The 17,500-nt window shown below is 46.3% G+C and overlaps 4 protein-coding genes and 2 non-coding genes across 8 annotated transcripts in view; 1 reads left to right on the top strand and 5 right to left on the bottom strand.

The window, feature by feature from the left end:
* LOC137779367 (olfactory receptor 6N1-like) overlaps positions 1–3,429 on the bottom strand; it is a 21,361-nt gene extending 17,932 nt beyond the window's left edge. Inside the window, exon 1 of the mRNA XM_068567043.1 lies at positions 934–3,429. Coding sequence (XP_068423144.1) covers positions 1,528–2,478 — 951 coding nt within the window. The 5' untranslated portion in view covers positions 2,479–3,429 and the 3' untranslated portion in view covers positions 934–1,527. The remainder of the gene's footprint in view (positions 1–933) is intronic.
* The window catches only part of itgav (integrin, alpha V), a 25,149-nt gene extending 20,922 nt beyond the window's left edge, over positions 1–4,227 (bottom strand). Inside the window, exon 1 of one of the 2 annotated variants that reach the window (XM_068567042.1) lies at positions 4,089–4,227. The gene's annotated coding sequence lies outside the window, so the exon portion shown is untranslated. Of the gene's footprint in view, positions 1–3,782; positions 3,841–4,088 lie in introns of those variants that run through there. The other variant, XM_068567040.1, reaches the window with a different exon arrangement.
* Positions 4,228–7,265: 3,038 nt separating this feature from the next.
* Positions 7,266–7,375, bottom strand: trnal-caa (transfer RNA leucine (anticodon CAA)). Its single transcript has 2 exons — positions 7,338–7,375; positions 7,266–7,311 (listed from the first exon to the last, which is right to left on the bottom strand). It is a non-coding gene; the product is annotated as a tRNA-Leu (tRNA).
* A 423-nt stretch (positions 7,376–7,798) lies between these two features.
* On the bottom strand, positions 7,799–7,907 carry trnal-caa (transfer RNA leucine (anticodon CAA)). The gene is made up of 2 exons: positions 7,870–7,907; positions 7,799–7,844 (listed from the first exon to the last, which is right to left on the bottom strand). It is a non-coding gene; the product is annotated as a tRNA-Leu (tRNA).
* A 447-nt stretch (positions 7,908–8,354) lies between these two features.
* On the top strand, positions 8,355–12,295 carry dhrs12 (dehydrogenase/reductase (SDR family) member 12). Its single transcript, XM_068567047.1, has 10 exons — positions 8,355–8,468; positions 8,755–8,888; positions 9,010–9,092; positions 9,880–9,969; positions 10,464–10,545; positions 10,676–10,737; positions 10,833–10,937; positions 11,020–11,110; positions 11,374–11,511; positions 11,790–12,295. Exons 1-10 carry the CDS (start codon positions 8,413–8,415, stop codon positions 11,900–11,902), a joined length of 954 nt encoding a protein of 317 aa, XP_068423148.1. The 5' UTR covers positions 8,355–8,412; the 3' UTR covers positions 11,903–12,295.
* Positions 12,296–14,268: 1,973 nt separating this feature from the next.
* wdfy2 (WD repeat and FYVE domain containing 2) overlaps positions 14,269–17,500 on the bottom strand; it is a 7,157-nt gene continuing 3,925 nt past the window's right edge. The window contains exons 5-10 of one of the 2 annotated variants that reach the window (XM_068567056.1): positions 17,250–17,376; positions 17,039–17,144; positions 15,772–15,873; positions 15,497–15,627; positions 14,665–14,773; positions 14,269–14,459 (exon numbers count right to left, since the gene is read on the bottom strand). In XM_068567056.1, the coding sequence (XP_068423157.1) occupies positions 14,430–14,459; positions 14,665–14,773; positions 15,497–15,627; positions 15,772–15,873; positions 17,039–17,144; positions 17,250–17,376 (605 nt within the window). In that variant the 3' untranslated portion in view covers positions 14,269–14,429. The remainder of the gene's footprint in view (positions 14,460–14,664; positions 14,774–15,496; positions 15,628–15,771; positions 15,874–17,038; positions 17,145–17,249; positions 17,377–17,500) is intronic. The other variant, XM_068567055.1, reaches the window with a different exon arrangement.

The following is a 17,500-nucleotide window of genomic DNA, read 5'->3' on the forward strand; positions in this document are numbered from 1 at the left end:
TGCCCCCTGTGGACTAAAGAGGTAGTGTTGGTTCTAGAGCCCCCTGTGGACTAAAGAGGTAGTGTTGGTTCTAGTGCCCCCTGTGGACTAAAGAGGTAGTGTTGGTTCTAGTGCCCCCTGTGGACTAAAGAGGTCGTGGAAGATAGTGCTGTCCAAGAGGAAAGTCTTAAGTGTGCTCTTAAAGAGTTGATTGTGTCTGTCCCCGGACTCAGGACCAGGACTACACTGAGACTACAGAGGACCTGGACTAGAATGACACTACAGAGGACCATTATTCTTCTTGTGTATTGAGGCGTGTAGGTTGTATTCTAATTGTTTAGAAAGAAGAAAACGTCCAAGAGGAAGTTGTTTTGTGTGAACATTCATATCTCACAACCAGCACACAGCTTTTGCTCTTATTTGGCCATGAGCGGCTCTGAGTCAGCGCTACAATGAAGTGTGCACTCAAGAATGTGTGGCAGGACTCCCACGAGATCCCCGGGGTGGTGTGTGTGTGTGTGTGTGTGTGTGTGTGTAGTAACACAGTGTGTAGATACGTAGCATCAGGATAAACATACTGAACGTGCCACGATGTAAAAGACATTCTGTTAAGTTTGGCAATGCAGTTTTTCTCCATGTTCCAGATGCCTGGAGGCCTTGAATCTGTGTGTGTGTGTGTGTGTGTGTGTGTGTGTGTGTGTGTGTGTGTGTGTGTGTGTGTGTGTGTGTGTGTGTGTGTGTGTGTGTGTGTGTGTGTGTGTGTGTTGATTTTGCGAAGTGAGAAAGAATTTAGATTAAACCTTTAAAACAAAGTTAGGTTTATTTAAGTGACGTTTGAGAAAAGCTTAAGAAGCGGTAAATCACTTTGAATGTTGTTTTTCTACCATGAGGAGGACCACATGAGAAGAGATAGAGAAACCTTGCAAACACACACACACACACACACACACACACACACCAGCAGTGAGGTTTTCTGCCACCTAGTGGTGAGTCAAATGACTGCAGTAAAACATTTCCCATCAGGCCTCTTGTTCCAGTATTTATACACAATACATTATTATGAGTAGGTTTATATGGGTATTTTTTCAACATAATGTACACTAGAAAATACCAGTGGAGTAAAGTAAAGGTATCGTTTCCACCTTGTGGACTTTGTCATAAATCATAAAACCTAATCCCAACATGTGATATATTTCTGTAATAATGTTACTGAAGACAACATCATATTCTGAGGAGGCGTCTTGGTAGCCGGACATCTCCTCATTGACTTGAGATAAGGAGGCATATTTATTGCACAATTTAATTTATACGTTGATATAATCCAACAAACATATTTACATTTTCATGTTTTTCATCAAAGTTTTGTGCAATATTTTTGCAATGACAAGTTTATGACCACATGATGAAGAATTTTCTCATTTGTTCCAAAACAAATGATCATTATAGCCCCAAACAAACTATTAATAATCACACAGAGTATGACTTATTTCTAGTAATTAAAATGACTGTGAACAAACATAGGAGCAGTTAACTGCAGGTAAATCAGAGTTAGTACACTTTAGGAGGAGCAGGTTCTACTGGGTGTGCTTTAAAGAACCTCAACAGGACTCCTCTGATCTGAGGCAGACTCAGGCCGTAAACCAGAGGGTTACTGACGGGAGGAAGGATCACAAACTCCAGAGATAGGACGACTATAATGATCGGATTGACTTCATCTGACTTGAAACGACTAAGCATTAGTTCACAGAGGAAGGAAAAGAAATAGTTTAGAAACGTCACAAAGTGAGGGAGGCAGGTCTGGAGGGCCTTTCCTCTGAACTCTGCCGAGCTCCTCCTCAGAACCAGCAGGATGTGCAGGTATGTGTACAGGATGAAGACCAGGGGCGCGAAGGTCGTCGAGATGGATAATAAAGTGCAGACGATGCGGTTCACCGTCGTGTCCACGCAGGAGAGCTGCACCACCGAGCAGAAGAGCCGGTGCACCTTGTTTCCACACAGAGGCAACCGAGTGGTGAGGAAAACACAAACGGCAACAGCCAGCGCGGGATAAAGCACCGTGAACGTGACGAGGTACGCCACCCTCGTGAAGGACATTTTACTGTGATAGTGTAACGGCTGGCAGACAGCCACGAACCGGTCGTAGGCCATGACGCCGAGAACCAGCAGCTCGCAGGCCGCGTAGCTGTAAATGACGTGGATCTGAAGGAAACACATCGGACGTGAGATGAAGTGAGTGTCACATAGAAGGTCCCTCAGGAACCTGGGGAAGAAGCCGGCCGTGCCGTACAGAGAGTTACAAGACAGGCAGCAGATGAAGATATACATGGGCTGATGCAGAGACTTCTCCAGGCAGACCGTCAGAACGATGACAGCGTTAGCAGAGATTATAGTCACGTAGGTCAACAGGCACAAGCTGAAGAACAGATATCTGAGAGGCCCGTAGTCTGCAAACAGAGTGAGCTGAAAGGAGAGAGGAGTCAGGCTGCTGTTGCTCTTCATGTCTGCTGGAAGAAGGGAAGTCACAGTGATGGAGAGAAACAATGACAAGACGAGCAAAAGGAGAGTTAGGGATTAAAATGCACTCAACAAAATATTGTATGAAACACTTATTTCAACAAGAAACAACACACGCATCTAAGTTGCATCAACTGCAGTTGTTAATATTCAATATAATAACACATAATTCAGAAAGACATCTCATGGACCAATGCAACCAAACATTTGTCATTGAAAAGCTTTCACAGTTTCTGAAAATTGAGAGAAACTCAGTACATAAATCAACATGTGTCAACAGTATAAACTGTGCATGGTGTTTCTAGAAAAGCTGTGGTTTGTCCAGCTGAAACGCCATGAAGACATTCAGGAAACAGTCTGAGCATCCGTGTCTGAAACACATGACATCCTCCCCTGACCTGGAGAGAAGACTGAGGACGCTGCTGAAGCTTTATCCTGTTGTTCTGCAGCACAGAGCAGCAGCCTGGACACCAGGGTCCAACGGGAGGTTCGTGTGTCCCAGACAGATCACATGTGTGTGTTTGTTGTGTTGCCAAGGTTTACCTGAGCCCAGACTACTACAGCCATCAAGTATTTCTGGGGCACTTTATAATAACTACACACTGTTTAGAATTAGTAAAGCATGAGTAAACACTTAATTAATCATTATAAAACGAGCTACGATTGGAAGGAATGACATCACAAAAACAATAGACATTAACTCAACGCTACTGCAGATGTAAAAACACAAACAGCAGTTCTTGAAGGCCGTGGACCAGTAAGGACAGTCCAGCCTCCCAGTGAAGTTTCCGGAATAAGTTTGTAACAATTCTCCCTCGCACTTCACTCAAGGGAGAAGAGCAGTACGCTAACTGAAGGACAAGAGCGATCAGCTGGTAATAAAGCGTGATATGTTGAAGACCAAAAAAACACATGACCCAGAAATCAGTTTCAATGACTGTTATTGAGGCGAACTAACTAACAAAACAAACAAAGGATTAACAACAGTGATAACGCTCCCCAAAAGACAACTTAATCCCAGTCCCCGTCAGTCTCGTAGTTACTTGGCGTCTCCCTGTGGAGACTCCTGTCCCGTCAAGACAAAAGTCTGTTAAGTTCTAACATCTAACTAACATCTGTAACTAACAATAATAAGTTCTAACATCTACTAACATCTGCAGTGCTCTGTGTCGCTGGTCAGCGCTGTATCTAATGGAACACTTACGTTCACCAACTGGCGGAAGTGACGGACGCAAATCTGCTCGCGATACCCGCGAAACTAAAACTGACAAAATGAACGCACTTCTTACCCTCTTCTTGTCCCTTGTGTTCCTCTTTCTCCAACCCATGTGGAAACTGCGACACCTCCACAATCGCGGCAGGAGGATATAAATACATTAATATAAAGCTGGCGAAATGGCTCCTCCTCTTCCGCCACGTAGCCAAGATGGCGCCCGTTCAGTGCGAGTAGTGTCCATCGCTCTACACTACATGTTTTGACCGTTTGCAGTGCGCCATCCGGGTACTTTCAGTGCACTGAATTCTGCTGGTTTTGTCAGTGTGGCGCACTAAGCACTGAAAGTCAGTGCTCGAAGTGCGCGGTAGTAGACACGTACCTTTAAGGCTGAATTATACTTCTGCAACTACAACTCCGGCTGGCAACGCAGTCGGATTGACGGACTCGTGTTGGTTTATAGTTCCCGCCTTTTCCATGCGCCAGACCAGCAGGTGGCGCAACGACCGTTTAGAGTGGACCTGCACACCGACGTTCAGCCATATCTCCCTCCAGGAGTTCACCTCCATCTGCGTGTCCTGATACTCAGACGGGTTTTATAAATGCTCATATTTGTGGACCTCTTCAGCCAAACCTTCTTCAAAAGGATCCATTGTTTGTGTTTCTGCTGTGGCTTTTAAAAACAGAGGTATTATGCTGTGAAACCAGAAATGAGAGACTCAGAAAGGACGTGGTTAGCGGACCAATCACAGCCTTGTGGGCTCGCGTTGCTTTGACGGATAGTCTGAAATTTGGGGCGAGGCACACAAGCACGCAAAATGGCCGATTTGACCACGCAAGGTCGGCCATCATCCCTTATACCCCCCCCCCCCCCACACACACACACACACACACACACACACACACACACACACTCCCTCTCCCCACCACTCGCACAGGAGTCTTTAAAGGAGACACCACTGATCTTTACAAGTTTCCATGCATTTCAAGGTGGAAAATGTCCGTTTGACAGTGGAAGTCGATATTAGGATCGTCACCGTCAAACGGCCCTTAACCCTCTCAGAGAAAGGCGTTCCACCAAGTCTGTTGGCCATTGAGTGTTAAAACAATCAGAATACTAAACTTGTCATAACTCCTGACCCGCCTGACCCTCCAGGACCTCTTGGCCCTCCTGACCCTCCAGGCCCTTCTGGACCTCCCGACCCTCTTGGCCCTCCTGGCCCTCCTGGACTTCCCGACCCTCTTGGCCCTCCAGGCCCTCCTGGACTTCCCGACCCTCTTGGCCCTCCAGGCCCTCCTGGACTTCCCGACCCTCTTGGCCCTCCAAGCCCTCCTGGTCCTCCTGACGCTCTTGGCGCTCCTGGCCCTCCTGGCCGTTCCAAAGTCAAGGCTTAACTCAAAGGGTGACCATGCTGATGGCTAAAGCATGGTAGCTGCATCACTAGGCGCTGGTTCTCCTTGACAGATGGCTACCGAGATGGAAAGGGTTGTCAGCCCTTTCCACATCTTCCAAGAGGAAGAACTCAAGAGCCGACCGAAGCTATCGCATCTGATTTGGAGGACCTCGAAGATGATCCGACAATTTTTGATTATCTTGTTGCTTAGCGTGGAGAGCAAGCTCTTCTTCAGGGTTGTGGACAAGAGACTTTCCAACTTCAACAACACACCGGTGCAAAAGAGAGGCGTACCAGGGTACACTGAAGGCTATGGACACGTAGACGTTGGTGACCCAGACCATTAAGGAAGCAAGAGAGGGCAGAGGAGACCTGAAGGTACTGGGGCTGGATTTTGCCATCGTCAATGGCTCAATGCCACATAGTCAAAGTAAACAGCGCTGATAGCGGCCGTCAGTCAGATGTTGTTGTGAGACTACGGATCATATTATGAACCCAGACACTGTGAAGTTTCATGTTCCCACATATGTGGACTTTACACAACAAGTATAAAGCAGAACTAGTGGTTATTTCCATGGTAGATGGCGACCCGTCTGGTGAAATATTTTACCTCGCTGAGTTGTGGAAGCCTGCAGAAGTACACGTTACTGACAAGAAGAGCCACAATGGAACAGTAAAGACTCTTTCAGGAGGTCAAAGAGGTCAAAATATTACAAGATCATTATCTTCAACGTGATGTGTTTGTGTATGTTTGTGTCCGATTGTTATGATGCAATCCAGTGAGATAACACCGTGGCCCACAGCTGATGAACCAGTAATGAGGACCAGTGTCCTCAGGGGACGGCCTGAGTGCAGCCGCTCGGCACACAGCTCATTACAGCTCAGTGCAGCTCAGTGCAGCCAGGGGTCAGCGTCCTCCAGGGCCTCAAACACAGCAACACTGAGGGGAAGTCATTACCACACAAACATATAACATATCATGTAACATAATAATGTAATGTCAGGTAATGTTATATAATAAAATATAATATACTAATAGACTCGAAGACTGGGAATGTCGATGTGTATTTGACTTTCTAAATCAAAGCAAAGAAGCTTTAAAGTTAAAATATTTAGTGACATTATTGAGTTGGAGTAGACTGGACTAATGGTTTAAGTTACAGAGTAGACTGGACTAATGGTTTAAGTCACAGAGTAGACTGGACTAATGGTTTAAGTCACAGAGTAGACTGGACTAAAGGTTTAAGTTACAGAGTAGACTGGACTAAAGGTTTAAGTTGCATACAGAGTAGACTGGACTAAAGGTTTAAGTTACAGAGTAGACTGGACTAAAGGTTTAAGTTACAGAGTAGACTGGACTAAAGGTTTAAGTTACAGAGTAGACTGGACTAAAGGTTTAAGTCACGGAGTAGACTGGACTAAAGGTTTAAGTTACATACAGAGTAGACTGGACTAAAGGACCCTGAGATGGGGCTCGTTTGAGAACCACTAGACTTGACCCAGATCAGAGACTAGTCCACCTTGGACAGACCCAGTTGTTGTGTTTTCATTAAATTCTGCTCATTTATATTTCATAATTTGATCCCAACTGTTTTGAGTAAAGCTTACTCATAAAACCATGTTCAGTCAACTTTCATTCTGGAACTTAAATTACTCTTTACCTTTTGATCGCTTAGATCTCATCTACAAACCAAAATGAAGTTGCATCTCATTAAACATTTTTGCTATTACGAGTAACTTTCAATGAATTCCGTATTCACACAAATGAAGCAAACCAAATATTATCAAATTAAATTCAGTTCTTTATTAACGGCTGTATAGACTCAGTGTTATGAATCCTGGTGTTCCACATGTGCCTTGAAGAGGAATGCATGTTGTTTAAATGCTTATATGTTGTTCTCTTTTTTTACATTTTCAAACTGTATTGCACTTTATTGTTATTCACTTTATGTTGGACAGAAAAGAAACTGTCAATCTTGTGTATGTTTACACATTGACAATCAAACTGACTTTAAGCTACAGCAGCGTTCAGTTGGAATGAAATTAAACATTTCTAAATGAAGATATTTATTCACTCAGTATTTTACAATGTTTTCGTAGCTTGTCATCCTGAATCCTTCATACTGTGTTTAAAACAACAAATTTGAAACAAAAAAAAAAAATTCTGTCAGAAGTGGGATTCGAACCCACGCCTCCATTCGGAGACCAGAAATCCCGCGTAGAGGAAGGTTTACCACCTTGAGTCTGGCGCCTTAGACCGCTCGGCCATCCTGACAGTGACGTCGGTTCACTGGCCGGGTCGCGATTTAAAGGATCCACACGAGAGATTCTGGTTTATTATAATATTTATAATAATAATAATAACAATATTTGTGTTTTAAAACGGAGACGTTGGGATGAATAGACTTCCGCTTCACCAGATACAACCAATACGTTGAAATGAATCACATGTTTTATTCATCAAAATAAGAAAAGACAGGATCAAGATGTTGGGTAAGTGTAAAACATATGTTATTGCACATCTTTTCAGTCTAAAATGAACACAGTGTGTGTTTCAATACAGCCAGTTGGCTCACTTTGTGAAACTTGCGTTACGTTGTTATGATAAAGAGGATCGTGTTGCAAACAGACAAGACTATTAAAAAGGTGAACGGAGTTAACTGTAAACGATTAGAACAAACCTGAGAAAAAAAGAATTTGTCAGAAGTGGGATTTGAACCCACGCCTCCATTCGGAGACCAGAAATCCCAAATCACAGGAAGGAGTCACCTTGAGTCTGGCGCCTTAGACCACTCGGCCATCCTGACACTGGGGAGAGCGGCGGAAACTCACAGCTAAGACCTGGAGGAGCTCACGCCTCCGTGACGCTGCTGCTTCCTATTGAGGCTTCTAGGAAATCATTATTAATACACACACTAAAACAGAACATTACGTTACCTCAGATTAACTGTTTTTGCTGATTGAGACACGTGACGAGACTTTACACCCAACATAAAATATATAAAGAAATATATATATATATATATATGTATATATATATATATATATATATATATATATATATATATATATATATATATATCTTCTGAAATTGATTTTAGATGGTAAAAAAAAAAATAAGAAAAACAATAATCAGGAAATCGCTCTTCCTCTGTGTTGACTGTAATACACGCAGACGTCCAGCAGGGTCGCTGTAGGTTTATTTACTTCCGGTGTTAGTGCACGTGACGCCCCGCCCCGCCCCCTTTCTACGTCACCGCCAGTAGTCGCGCTTATGAAACTCTCAGACCGGAGTGTTTTCTCCAGGAGAACATGTCTGCTTACAGGAACGCCGTGTGGTTCGTGAAAGGTCTGCAGGAGTACACAAAGTAAGTACTATGACCTCACGGCAGTACTCCTAATGGAGCGGCGAATACCTTAGTACTGGTTAACGAGCAGCGGGTACACAATACTGCACGTACAACTACTACTACTACACACTGTGAGAGGTGGAACAAGCTAACAATACCACAATGTATAGTGTGTGTGTGTGTGTGTGTGTGTGTGTGTGTGTGTGTGTGTGTGTGTGTGTGTGCGTGTCTGTGTGTGTGTGTGTGTGTGTGTGTGTGTGTATAAATGTATATTATATACATGTAATCATGTATGTGTCTCCAGGAGCGGCTATGAAGCGGCCGCTCGGCGGTTCCGCCCCTCAGACCTGGAGGTGGACCTCAGTGGGCGGGTCTTCATGATCACGGGAGCCAACAGCGGCATCGGGAAGAGCGCGGCGCTGGAGCTTGCTGCCAGAGGTCAGCTCACGGAGCAGCTCTTCTTCTGTGGTGCTGCAACGGGAACACCACAGAAGAAGCCTCTAAACGCACACACACAGGCGTACATGATGGGTTCTGATGGGTTCTGCTGCGTTTGCAGGAGGAACCGTTCACTTGGTTTGCAGGAACGAGAGCCGAGCTGAAGCCGCCAGACAAGAGATCGTGGAGCAAAGTAAAAACCAGGTGAGAAATATTGTCTTTGTTTCTTCAGCTGTCTCGCTTCCTCAGTCCCTTGGTCCGTCGCTTCCTCGGTCTCTTGGTCCCTCGCTTCCTCGCTCCTCCAGCGTGTGATTCCTCACCTCTTGGGTTCATTCTTTATTCATGCATCAGAAATTACGAGATCCTTTCTGAGTCTCATTGGTTTTAAATGTCTGTTTTTTCCTCGACTCCTCTCTCCTCTATTCCTCCCTCCTTGACTCCTCCCTCCTTGACTCCTCTCTCCTCGACTCCTCTCTCCTCGACTCCTCTCCTTGACTCCTTCGTCCTCACCCACGAGGGAGGAGAGAATCCACTCTTTGACACTCTCTCTCTTTCATCAGCTGGTGCAAAGGATTGTGGGTCAGAACACGTGTATAGTAAAACATCCAGGTACTTTTTGACGTACTATCTGTCGAAGAGTACCTGGATGTTTTATTATACAGTCACATTCTGACCCACAATCCTTTGCACAGCTGATAAAAGAGTGAGAGCGTCAAAGTCCAGAGAGGCGCGTGATGAAGGAAGTAAAACTACAGTGTGTACTTTGAAGTGTGAACTGTACTAGGTTATTCATAAAAGTCTGAATCTGACGTTTATTATTTAAAAAATTACATTTTCGTCTGTCTGGATTTGATTTTCTGTAAATATCAGCAGCTCAAGATGTTTTTTAATTGCATAAATCGCCCAAAAGCAAAGAGCTGCTCCGAAAAACCTTTAGATCTCTTCTCTAATCTTCTATTTGTGTGGTTTCCTGTTTCCTGTTTCCTGCCAGAACGTCCACGTCCACATCGTGGACATGTCCAACCCCAGGAGAGTGTGGGAGTTCGCCCAGAGCTTCCAGAGCAGCACCCTGCACGTCCTGGTAGAGCCGTCGCCATCTTGTTTTTTATCAACCAGTGAACAGGAAGTGACCATATATGGACTGAGGAAGAGTGACGTAGAGATGCAGTATATATCTCTGGTATCAACCTGTCAATCACCTTGTAGCCCCGCCCTGAAACATAGACTTCTATACAACCAGAGGAGTCGCCCCCTGGTGGTCAGGAGAGAGAATGCAGCTTTAACACATGAAGCATAGACTTCTATACAACCAGAGGAGTCGCCCCTTGGTGGTCAGGAGAGAGAATGCAGCTTTAACACATGAAGCATAGACTTCTATACAACCAGAGGAGTCGCCCCCTGGTGGTCAGGAGAGAGAATGCAGCTGTAACACATGAAGCATAGACTTCTATACAACCAGAGGAGTCGCCCCCTAGTGGTCAGGAGAGAGAATGCAGCTGTAACACATGAAGCATAGACTTCTATACAACCAGAGCAGGCCTTGCTTCCTGTGTCAGTTCTCTTCTTGTTCTCCAGATCAACAACGCCGGCTGTATGGTGAACCAGAGGGAGCTCACCGATGACGGGCTGGAGAAGAACTTTGCCACGAATACTCTCGGTGAGTACTATAAATACTATGTTAGTACTTCAGGTACTGAATCCAACTCCACATGAACGTGTGGTGGTTGTAGTCCAGCGTGGTTTTGTTGAGTCGTGAGCAGGTGTGTTGACGCTGTCCTTCATTGCAGGTACGTACGTCCTCACCACGGCGCTGATCCCCGCCCTGCAGAGGGCAGAAGACCCCAGAGTGGTGGGTAGTAGAATGCTGATGCTAATGCTAACGCTGCTGCTGCTGCTGCTGCTGCCGGCTCTGGGTCCCTGTGCTGTAACCTGGTGTGCTCTCAGGTCACCGTGTCGTCGGGCGGGATGCTCACCCAGAAGCTCAGCGTGGACGACCTGCAGTGTGAGAAGAGTCCGTTTGACGGCACGGCGGTGTACGCTCAGAACAAAGTGAGGGGGGTTCACAGGGCGGGGGGGGGGGGCATGAGTACTGGCGTGATGATGTGTTGTTGTGTTGTTGTCGTGGTGACAGAGACAGCAGGTGGTCCTGACAGACAGGTGGGCTGCTCAGCACAAAGACATCCACTTCTCCTGCATGCACCCCGGCTGGGCAGACACTCCAGGTTCTATTAGCATTATTTATTGAGATACATTTTTAATAAAACATTTCAAACTGAACCTTTATATTTTTAAATATTCTTAATCAATGCTATTTAGTTTTACAGTATACTATCATATATTTTATATGAAATCATGATATTATATTTAGAAATTTTTTTATTTGAAACTGACCCTATTAATTTATATTTTTATAATTCAAATATTTCTTATTTTTAATTATATTTGTTTCATTAAATTGTGTGTGTGTGTGTGTGTGTGTGTGTAGCCGTGCAGACCTCCATGCCTGCGTTCCACGCTAAGATGGCGTCTCGGCTCAGGACGGAGGCGATGGGCGCCGACACCGTGGTGTGGCTCGCCGCCTCTGCAGCCGCCAGAGAGCAGCCGAGTGGACTCTTCTTCCAGGGTCAGCAGCCAATCACACGCTCTCTGAGACCCGTCAGGGTCAGCAGCCAATCACACGCTCTCTTCATCATCATCGCTGCTCTTCATCAGGAAGTCAAAGCATAACCTGATGACGGCACAGAGTGGAGCCGTTTCCCTCAGAATAATGAGTTAATGTTCTAGTTAGTGCTTACTAGCAGGTTTTATGAACTTGTGTTTTATAACTAACCCTCTCTAGTACTAGTTAGTTAACTAACCCTCTCTAGTACTAGTTAGTTAAACTACCGCTCTGTGTTGCAGACCGTAGGGCCGTGGCGGCTCACCTTCCTCTGGCTTCCTCCCGCTCGTCTCCGCAGGAAGAGGAGAAGCTGCTCGCCGCTCTGCAGGAGTTCTCCCTCAAGTTCAAGCCCTGAAGCGCTCCATCCCATAACACTGGTGTTCCATCCCATAACACTGGTGTTCCATCCCATAACACTGGTGTTCCATCCCATAACACTGGTGTTCCATCCCATAACACTGGTGTTCCATCCCATAACACTGGTGTTCCATCCCATAATACTGGAGTTCCATCCCATAACACTGGTGTTCCATCCCATAATACTGGAGTTCCATCCCATAACAATAGTGTTCCATCCCATAATACTGGAGTTCCATCCCATAACACTGGTGTTCCATCCCATAATACTGGAGTTCCATCCCATAACAATAGTGTTCCATCCCATAATACTGGAGTTCCATCCCATAACACTGGTGTTCCATCCCATAACACTGGAGTTCCATCCCATAACACTAGTGTTCCATCCCATAACACTGGAGTTCCATCCCATAATACTCTTGTTCCATCCTATAATACTAGAGTTCCATCCCATAATACTGGAGTTCCATCCCATAATACTGGAGTTCCATCCCATAACACTGGTGTTCCATCCCATAACACTAGTGTTCCATCCCATAACACTGGAGTTCCATCCCATAATACTGGAGTTCCATCCCATAATACTCTTGTTCCATCCTATAATACTAGTGTTCCATCCCATAATACTCATGTTGTTGGCGGCATCCTGTAGTTTAAAGCACAGGATGTTTTTTTATTTAAAAGAACAAAATGTTTTCTTGAGCAAGAAGAATTGTTGTTTTTTACTCTGATACTAAAATAAACTTGAACATTTGTTTGTTTCAGGATGAAATAACTAAAACGACTCAGTGATTTGTAACGTTTGTATTTACTGAGTTATGATTCATGTCTGATTCACAGAATATGAATCGCAGGAATCATTTAGTTTTTAGTTTTGTTACTTTCGGAACAAAAAGCTCTTTCAAGCCAATAAATAAAAACATTTTCAAACCTTTCAAAGATTTTAATGTTTTAATATCTATAAACCTTCAGGGGTTTTATTTAGCATTTCATAACAGTTCATTATTAATGAAGTACCATGTTCACAAACTAAAGGAGACAACGGAGACTCCTGATTGGTCGAGGAGGTGAACTCTTGTTACATTGACACAAACACGACGTCGTCCCTTTAAACTTACATCACGGGATTTTATTTTGAAAAACAAGACGCTTCAGATTTCAGTTTGTTTTATTTTTGAATTGTTCCAGTGAAACCAACAAGCAGCTGATGAAGACGAAGCTGAGCGATGAAGACCTGCAGAGGTTCAAACGTGTTGATCCTCTTTTTAAACAACTGAAAGCTGCAAAATTAAATATGATATGTCGTTAAAGAGCAGATTGTTCTCACAGAAAACATCTTTACAGCTTCATGAACGTTGACGTGTTGGAGAGAAACAGGACTCATCTTTGGGAAACAGAAAATATGAATTACATAGCAGAAAGTTTTAAAGAGTGGGTGTTTGAACAACTTCACTCTGATCATTGAAGCACAAACATGATAATCATAAACATAATAGTGATATTCCTCCACAGCAGCGCTTTGACTCCAGTGCAAAGACACAGAACGAAAAGAACCCAGAGAACAGAATCACATGTTCCTCTGCCTCCAGCCATGTGTTCTAATAAATAACCTCACGACACCAGGACCAGCATGCACTCTGATTGGTTCACACCAGGACCAGCATGCACTCTGATTGGTTCACACCAGGACCAGCATGCACTCTGATTGGTCCATGAACACGCTGAGACCCTTTTACATGATCTGAGGTTTAGTTGCTCACGTGATCCGGTCACATGACCCGGTGACGGGACCGGGTCATGTGACCCTGATTCTGTGCAACAATCAGCGAGGAAAATGGCGGCATTTAAAGGGACAGTAGCGACGTTCATCAGTGAGCTGTTCAAGATTCTCTCAGTCCACAGCGCTCTGCTCCACTACTGCAGTACAACTGTGACCGTGTAGAAGTACCTCGTGCTACATCACGTTGTACTACATCTCTTCATGCTACATCACCTCGTGCTACATCACCACTGTCCCCTTAAGGAGCTGCAGAGAGACCGTTGATAAGCTCATGAGCACCACCTGCAGGAAAGACCTGCAACAGCTGCCGGTGTTCACGACTGCAATTAACTGCACTTCCTGTCCTTTGTAACCATGACGACATGAAGCAGGTGAGGACCCTGGAAGGTGAATGCTGCCGATGAAGAGAATGAGTGCAAAGCGTTTTGGGTTTAAAACGTGTCACTTCCTGTTTTTCCAGGAAGAAGTTGTCTGGAATGCATGAAAATTAAGTAACTAAGGAGTCGATTCCCCATGAAGTCTGATGGCTCCGCCCCACCTGATGGCCCCGCCCCTCCTGATGGCTCCACCCCCTCTTAATGGCCCCCTCCCTCCTGGTGGCTCCTCCCCCCTCCTGGTGGCTCCTCCCCTCCTGAAGAGCCCCGTCCTGCTGAGCGGCTGCAGAGTCCTCGCTGGAGGGCGGCTGGTAAACGTGGCGTGGCGCCGCCGGATGTCACGTCTTTGGTGGGCGGAGCTTCTGCCGGGCTCAGGACACCACGGGGGACATGTCCCACAGCTGAGGACGCACAGGAAGAGACACGAGGGTCAGGCCTGCGCTGCATTATTACTTTATGTCCTGACCTGCTTGTCGTGGCTTCGTGTGTCCGCATCGTTTCTTTCACGCTGAGTGACTGTTGTTGTTGAACCTCGTTGAACACGACTTTACACTTCGTCCTATTGATGAATAAACTCATGTCATCACGGCTGTGACCCTCACTGACCTTGATGACCTTGTCGGCTCCAGAGGTCAGCAGCGTCCCGGTGGTCGGCTCGTAGTGCATGTACACCACGCCGTGCTTACTGTCATGGAACGTAACCGTCGGGGCTCGACTGAGGAACCAAAGGAGAACCGGTTACTTTGAGAGGAGTGAGGAGTGAGGGTGTGAGGAGTGAGGAGTGAGGAGTGAGGAGTGAGGAGTGAGGGTGTGAGGAGTGAGGAGTGAAGGGTGAGGAGTGAGGAGTGAGGAGTGAAGGGTGAGGAGTGAAGGGTGAGGAGTGAGGAGTGAAGGGTGAGGAGTGAGGAGTGAGGAGTGAAGGGTGAGGAGTGAAGGGTGAGGAGTGAGGAGTGAGGAGTGAAGGGTGAGGAGTGAGGGTGTGAGGAGTGAAGGGTGAGGAGTGAGGAGTGAAGGGTGAGGAGTGAGGAGTGAGGAGTGAAGGGTGAGGAGTGAGGAGTGAAGGGTGAGGAGTGAAGGGTGAGGAGTGAGGAGTGAAGGGTGAGGAGTGAGGAGTGAAGGGTGAGGAGTGAAGGGTGAGGAGTGAGGAGTGAGGAGTGAAGGGTGAGGAGTGAGGAGTGAAGGGTGAGGAGTGAGGAGTGAGGAGTGAGGAGTGAAGGGTGAGGAGTGAGGAGTGAAGGGTGAGGAGTGAAGGGTGAGGAGTGAGGAGTGAAGGGTGAGGAGTGAAGTGTGAGGAGTGAGGAGTGAAGGGTGAGGAGTGAGGAGTGAAGGGTGAGGAGTGAGGAGTGAGGAGTGAGGAGTGAAGGGTGAGGAGTGAGGAGTGAAGGGTGAGGAGTGAGGAGTGAGGAGTGAGGCGGCGGCAGAGGCCCTCGGTACTCACTCCTCGTCGCTGATGGACTCGTGGCAGCTGTCGCAGACGCGCACCTGGAACTCAAAGCCCATGAGCGGGATGCTGGAGCGGCGCGAGGAACACTTGCCGCACACGGCCTGCCCGCACTTCCTGCAGTGATGCTGAGCACAGGGGGCGGAGCTTAGCAACCAGAGTCCAACACGTCCATCATCCATCCATCATCCATCCATCATCCATCCATCATCCATCCATCATCCATCCTTCCATCCATCACTGATGCATGATGGGTGTTTCCAGGTGTTCACCTGTCTCAGGCCGATCTTCTTGCTGTCCCACATCTGTTTGAAGTTCCAGAAGAACGGCTGCTCGCACTTCTGACAGGAGTCGCTGTCCAGCCACTCTGGAGTCTGCAGACGCGTTATGGAGAGAAGGTATCCAGCACGTCACACCGTTATTAAACATGTTATTAAACATACATGTTATTAAACATAAACATTACACGTGATAAAACATAAACATTACACGTGATTAAACATAAACATACATGTTATTAAACATAAACATACATGTGATAAAACATAAACATACATGTTATTAAACATAAACATACATGTGATAAAACATAAACATACATGTTATTAAACATAAACATACATGTGAAACACACAAGACCAGTTTAATAGCTTTTAGGGAAACGTAAAAGAGGACATAGACATTTAAGGAATCTTATTTTTTCTTTCTTTGTATCGAGATGAAGATATTAAAGTTAGTCTCCTGTTGGTTCTCTGTTAGCGGTGCTGCTAACGTTACTAGCTCTCCTGTTGGTTCTCTGTTAGCGGTGCTGCTAACGTTACTAGCTCCCCTGTTGGTTCTCTGTTAGCGGTGCTGCTAACGTTACTAGCTCTCCTGTTGGTTCTCTGTTAGCGGTGCTGCTAACGTTACTAGCTCTCCTGTTGGTTCTCTGTTAGCGGTGCTGCTAACGTTACTAGCTCCCCTGTTGGTTCTCTGTTAGCGGTGCTGCTAACGTTACTAGCTCTCCTGTTGGTTCTCTGTTAGCGGTACTGCTAACGTTACTAGCTCCCCTGTTGGTTCTCTGTTAGCGGTGCTGCTAACGTTACTAGCTCCCCTGTTGGTTCTCTGTTAGCGGTGCTGCTAACGTTACTAGCTCTCCTCCTGTTGGTTCTCTGTTAGCGGTGCTGCTAACGTTACTAGCTCTCCTCCTGTTGGTTCTCTGTTAGCGGTGCTGCTAACATTACTAGCTCTCCTGTTGGTTCTCTGTTAGCGGTGCTGCTAACGTTACTAGCTCTCCTGTTGGTTCTCTGTTAGCGGTGCTGCTAACATTACTAGCTCTCCTGTTGGTTCTCTGTTAGCGGTGCTGCTAACGTTACTAGCTCTCCTGTTGGTTCTCTGTTAGCGGTGCTGCTAACATTACAAGCTCTCCTGTTGGTTCTCTGAGACCAGGGAAACATCCATGAAGTCCTGATCACATGTTCTACTGAATACTGCAGGATGAACTTTGACTCCCTCCCTCCTCCTCCTCTTCCTCCTCCTCCTCCTCCTCTTCCTCCTCACCTCTTGTCTCGTTACGTCCATGTTCCAGATGACGATGCCTCCGTCGGAGCTGCAGGAGATCAGCTGACGAGTGTGTGAGGCGTAGCACAGGCCCTGAACCTTATCACTGCAGACACACACACACACACACACACACACACACACACACACACTGAGTGGCTGCTCCAGTAAGAGGCGTTCAGGGCGCCTGGCGGGCGTCTGGGCTTCTTACTTGTGTCCCTGCAGTTCGATGGCGGTGCCTTTGCGGCCCCCGATGTCCCACATGATGATGGAGTGGTCCGAGCTGCCGGAGAACAGAACCCTCTGGACCGGGTCCCAGCACAGCGCCGTCACATTACCTGCACACACACACACACACACACACACACACACACACACACACACACACACACACACACACACACACACACACACACACCTGATTTCCACATCTTCATGAACTCATCAGGTGTCTCTTTAACC

Source organism: Clinocottus analis, unplaced genomic scaffold (assembly GCF_023055335.1).
Source record: "Clinocottus analis isolate CAN_PGR_092001 unplaced genomic scaffold, fCliAna1.0.p SCAF_75, whole genome shotgun sequence".
Classification (NCBI taxonomy): domain Eukaryota; kingdom Metazoa; phylum Chordata; class Actinopteri; order Perciformes; family Cottidae; genus Clinocottus; species Clinocottus analis.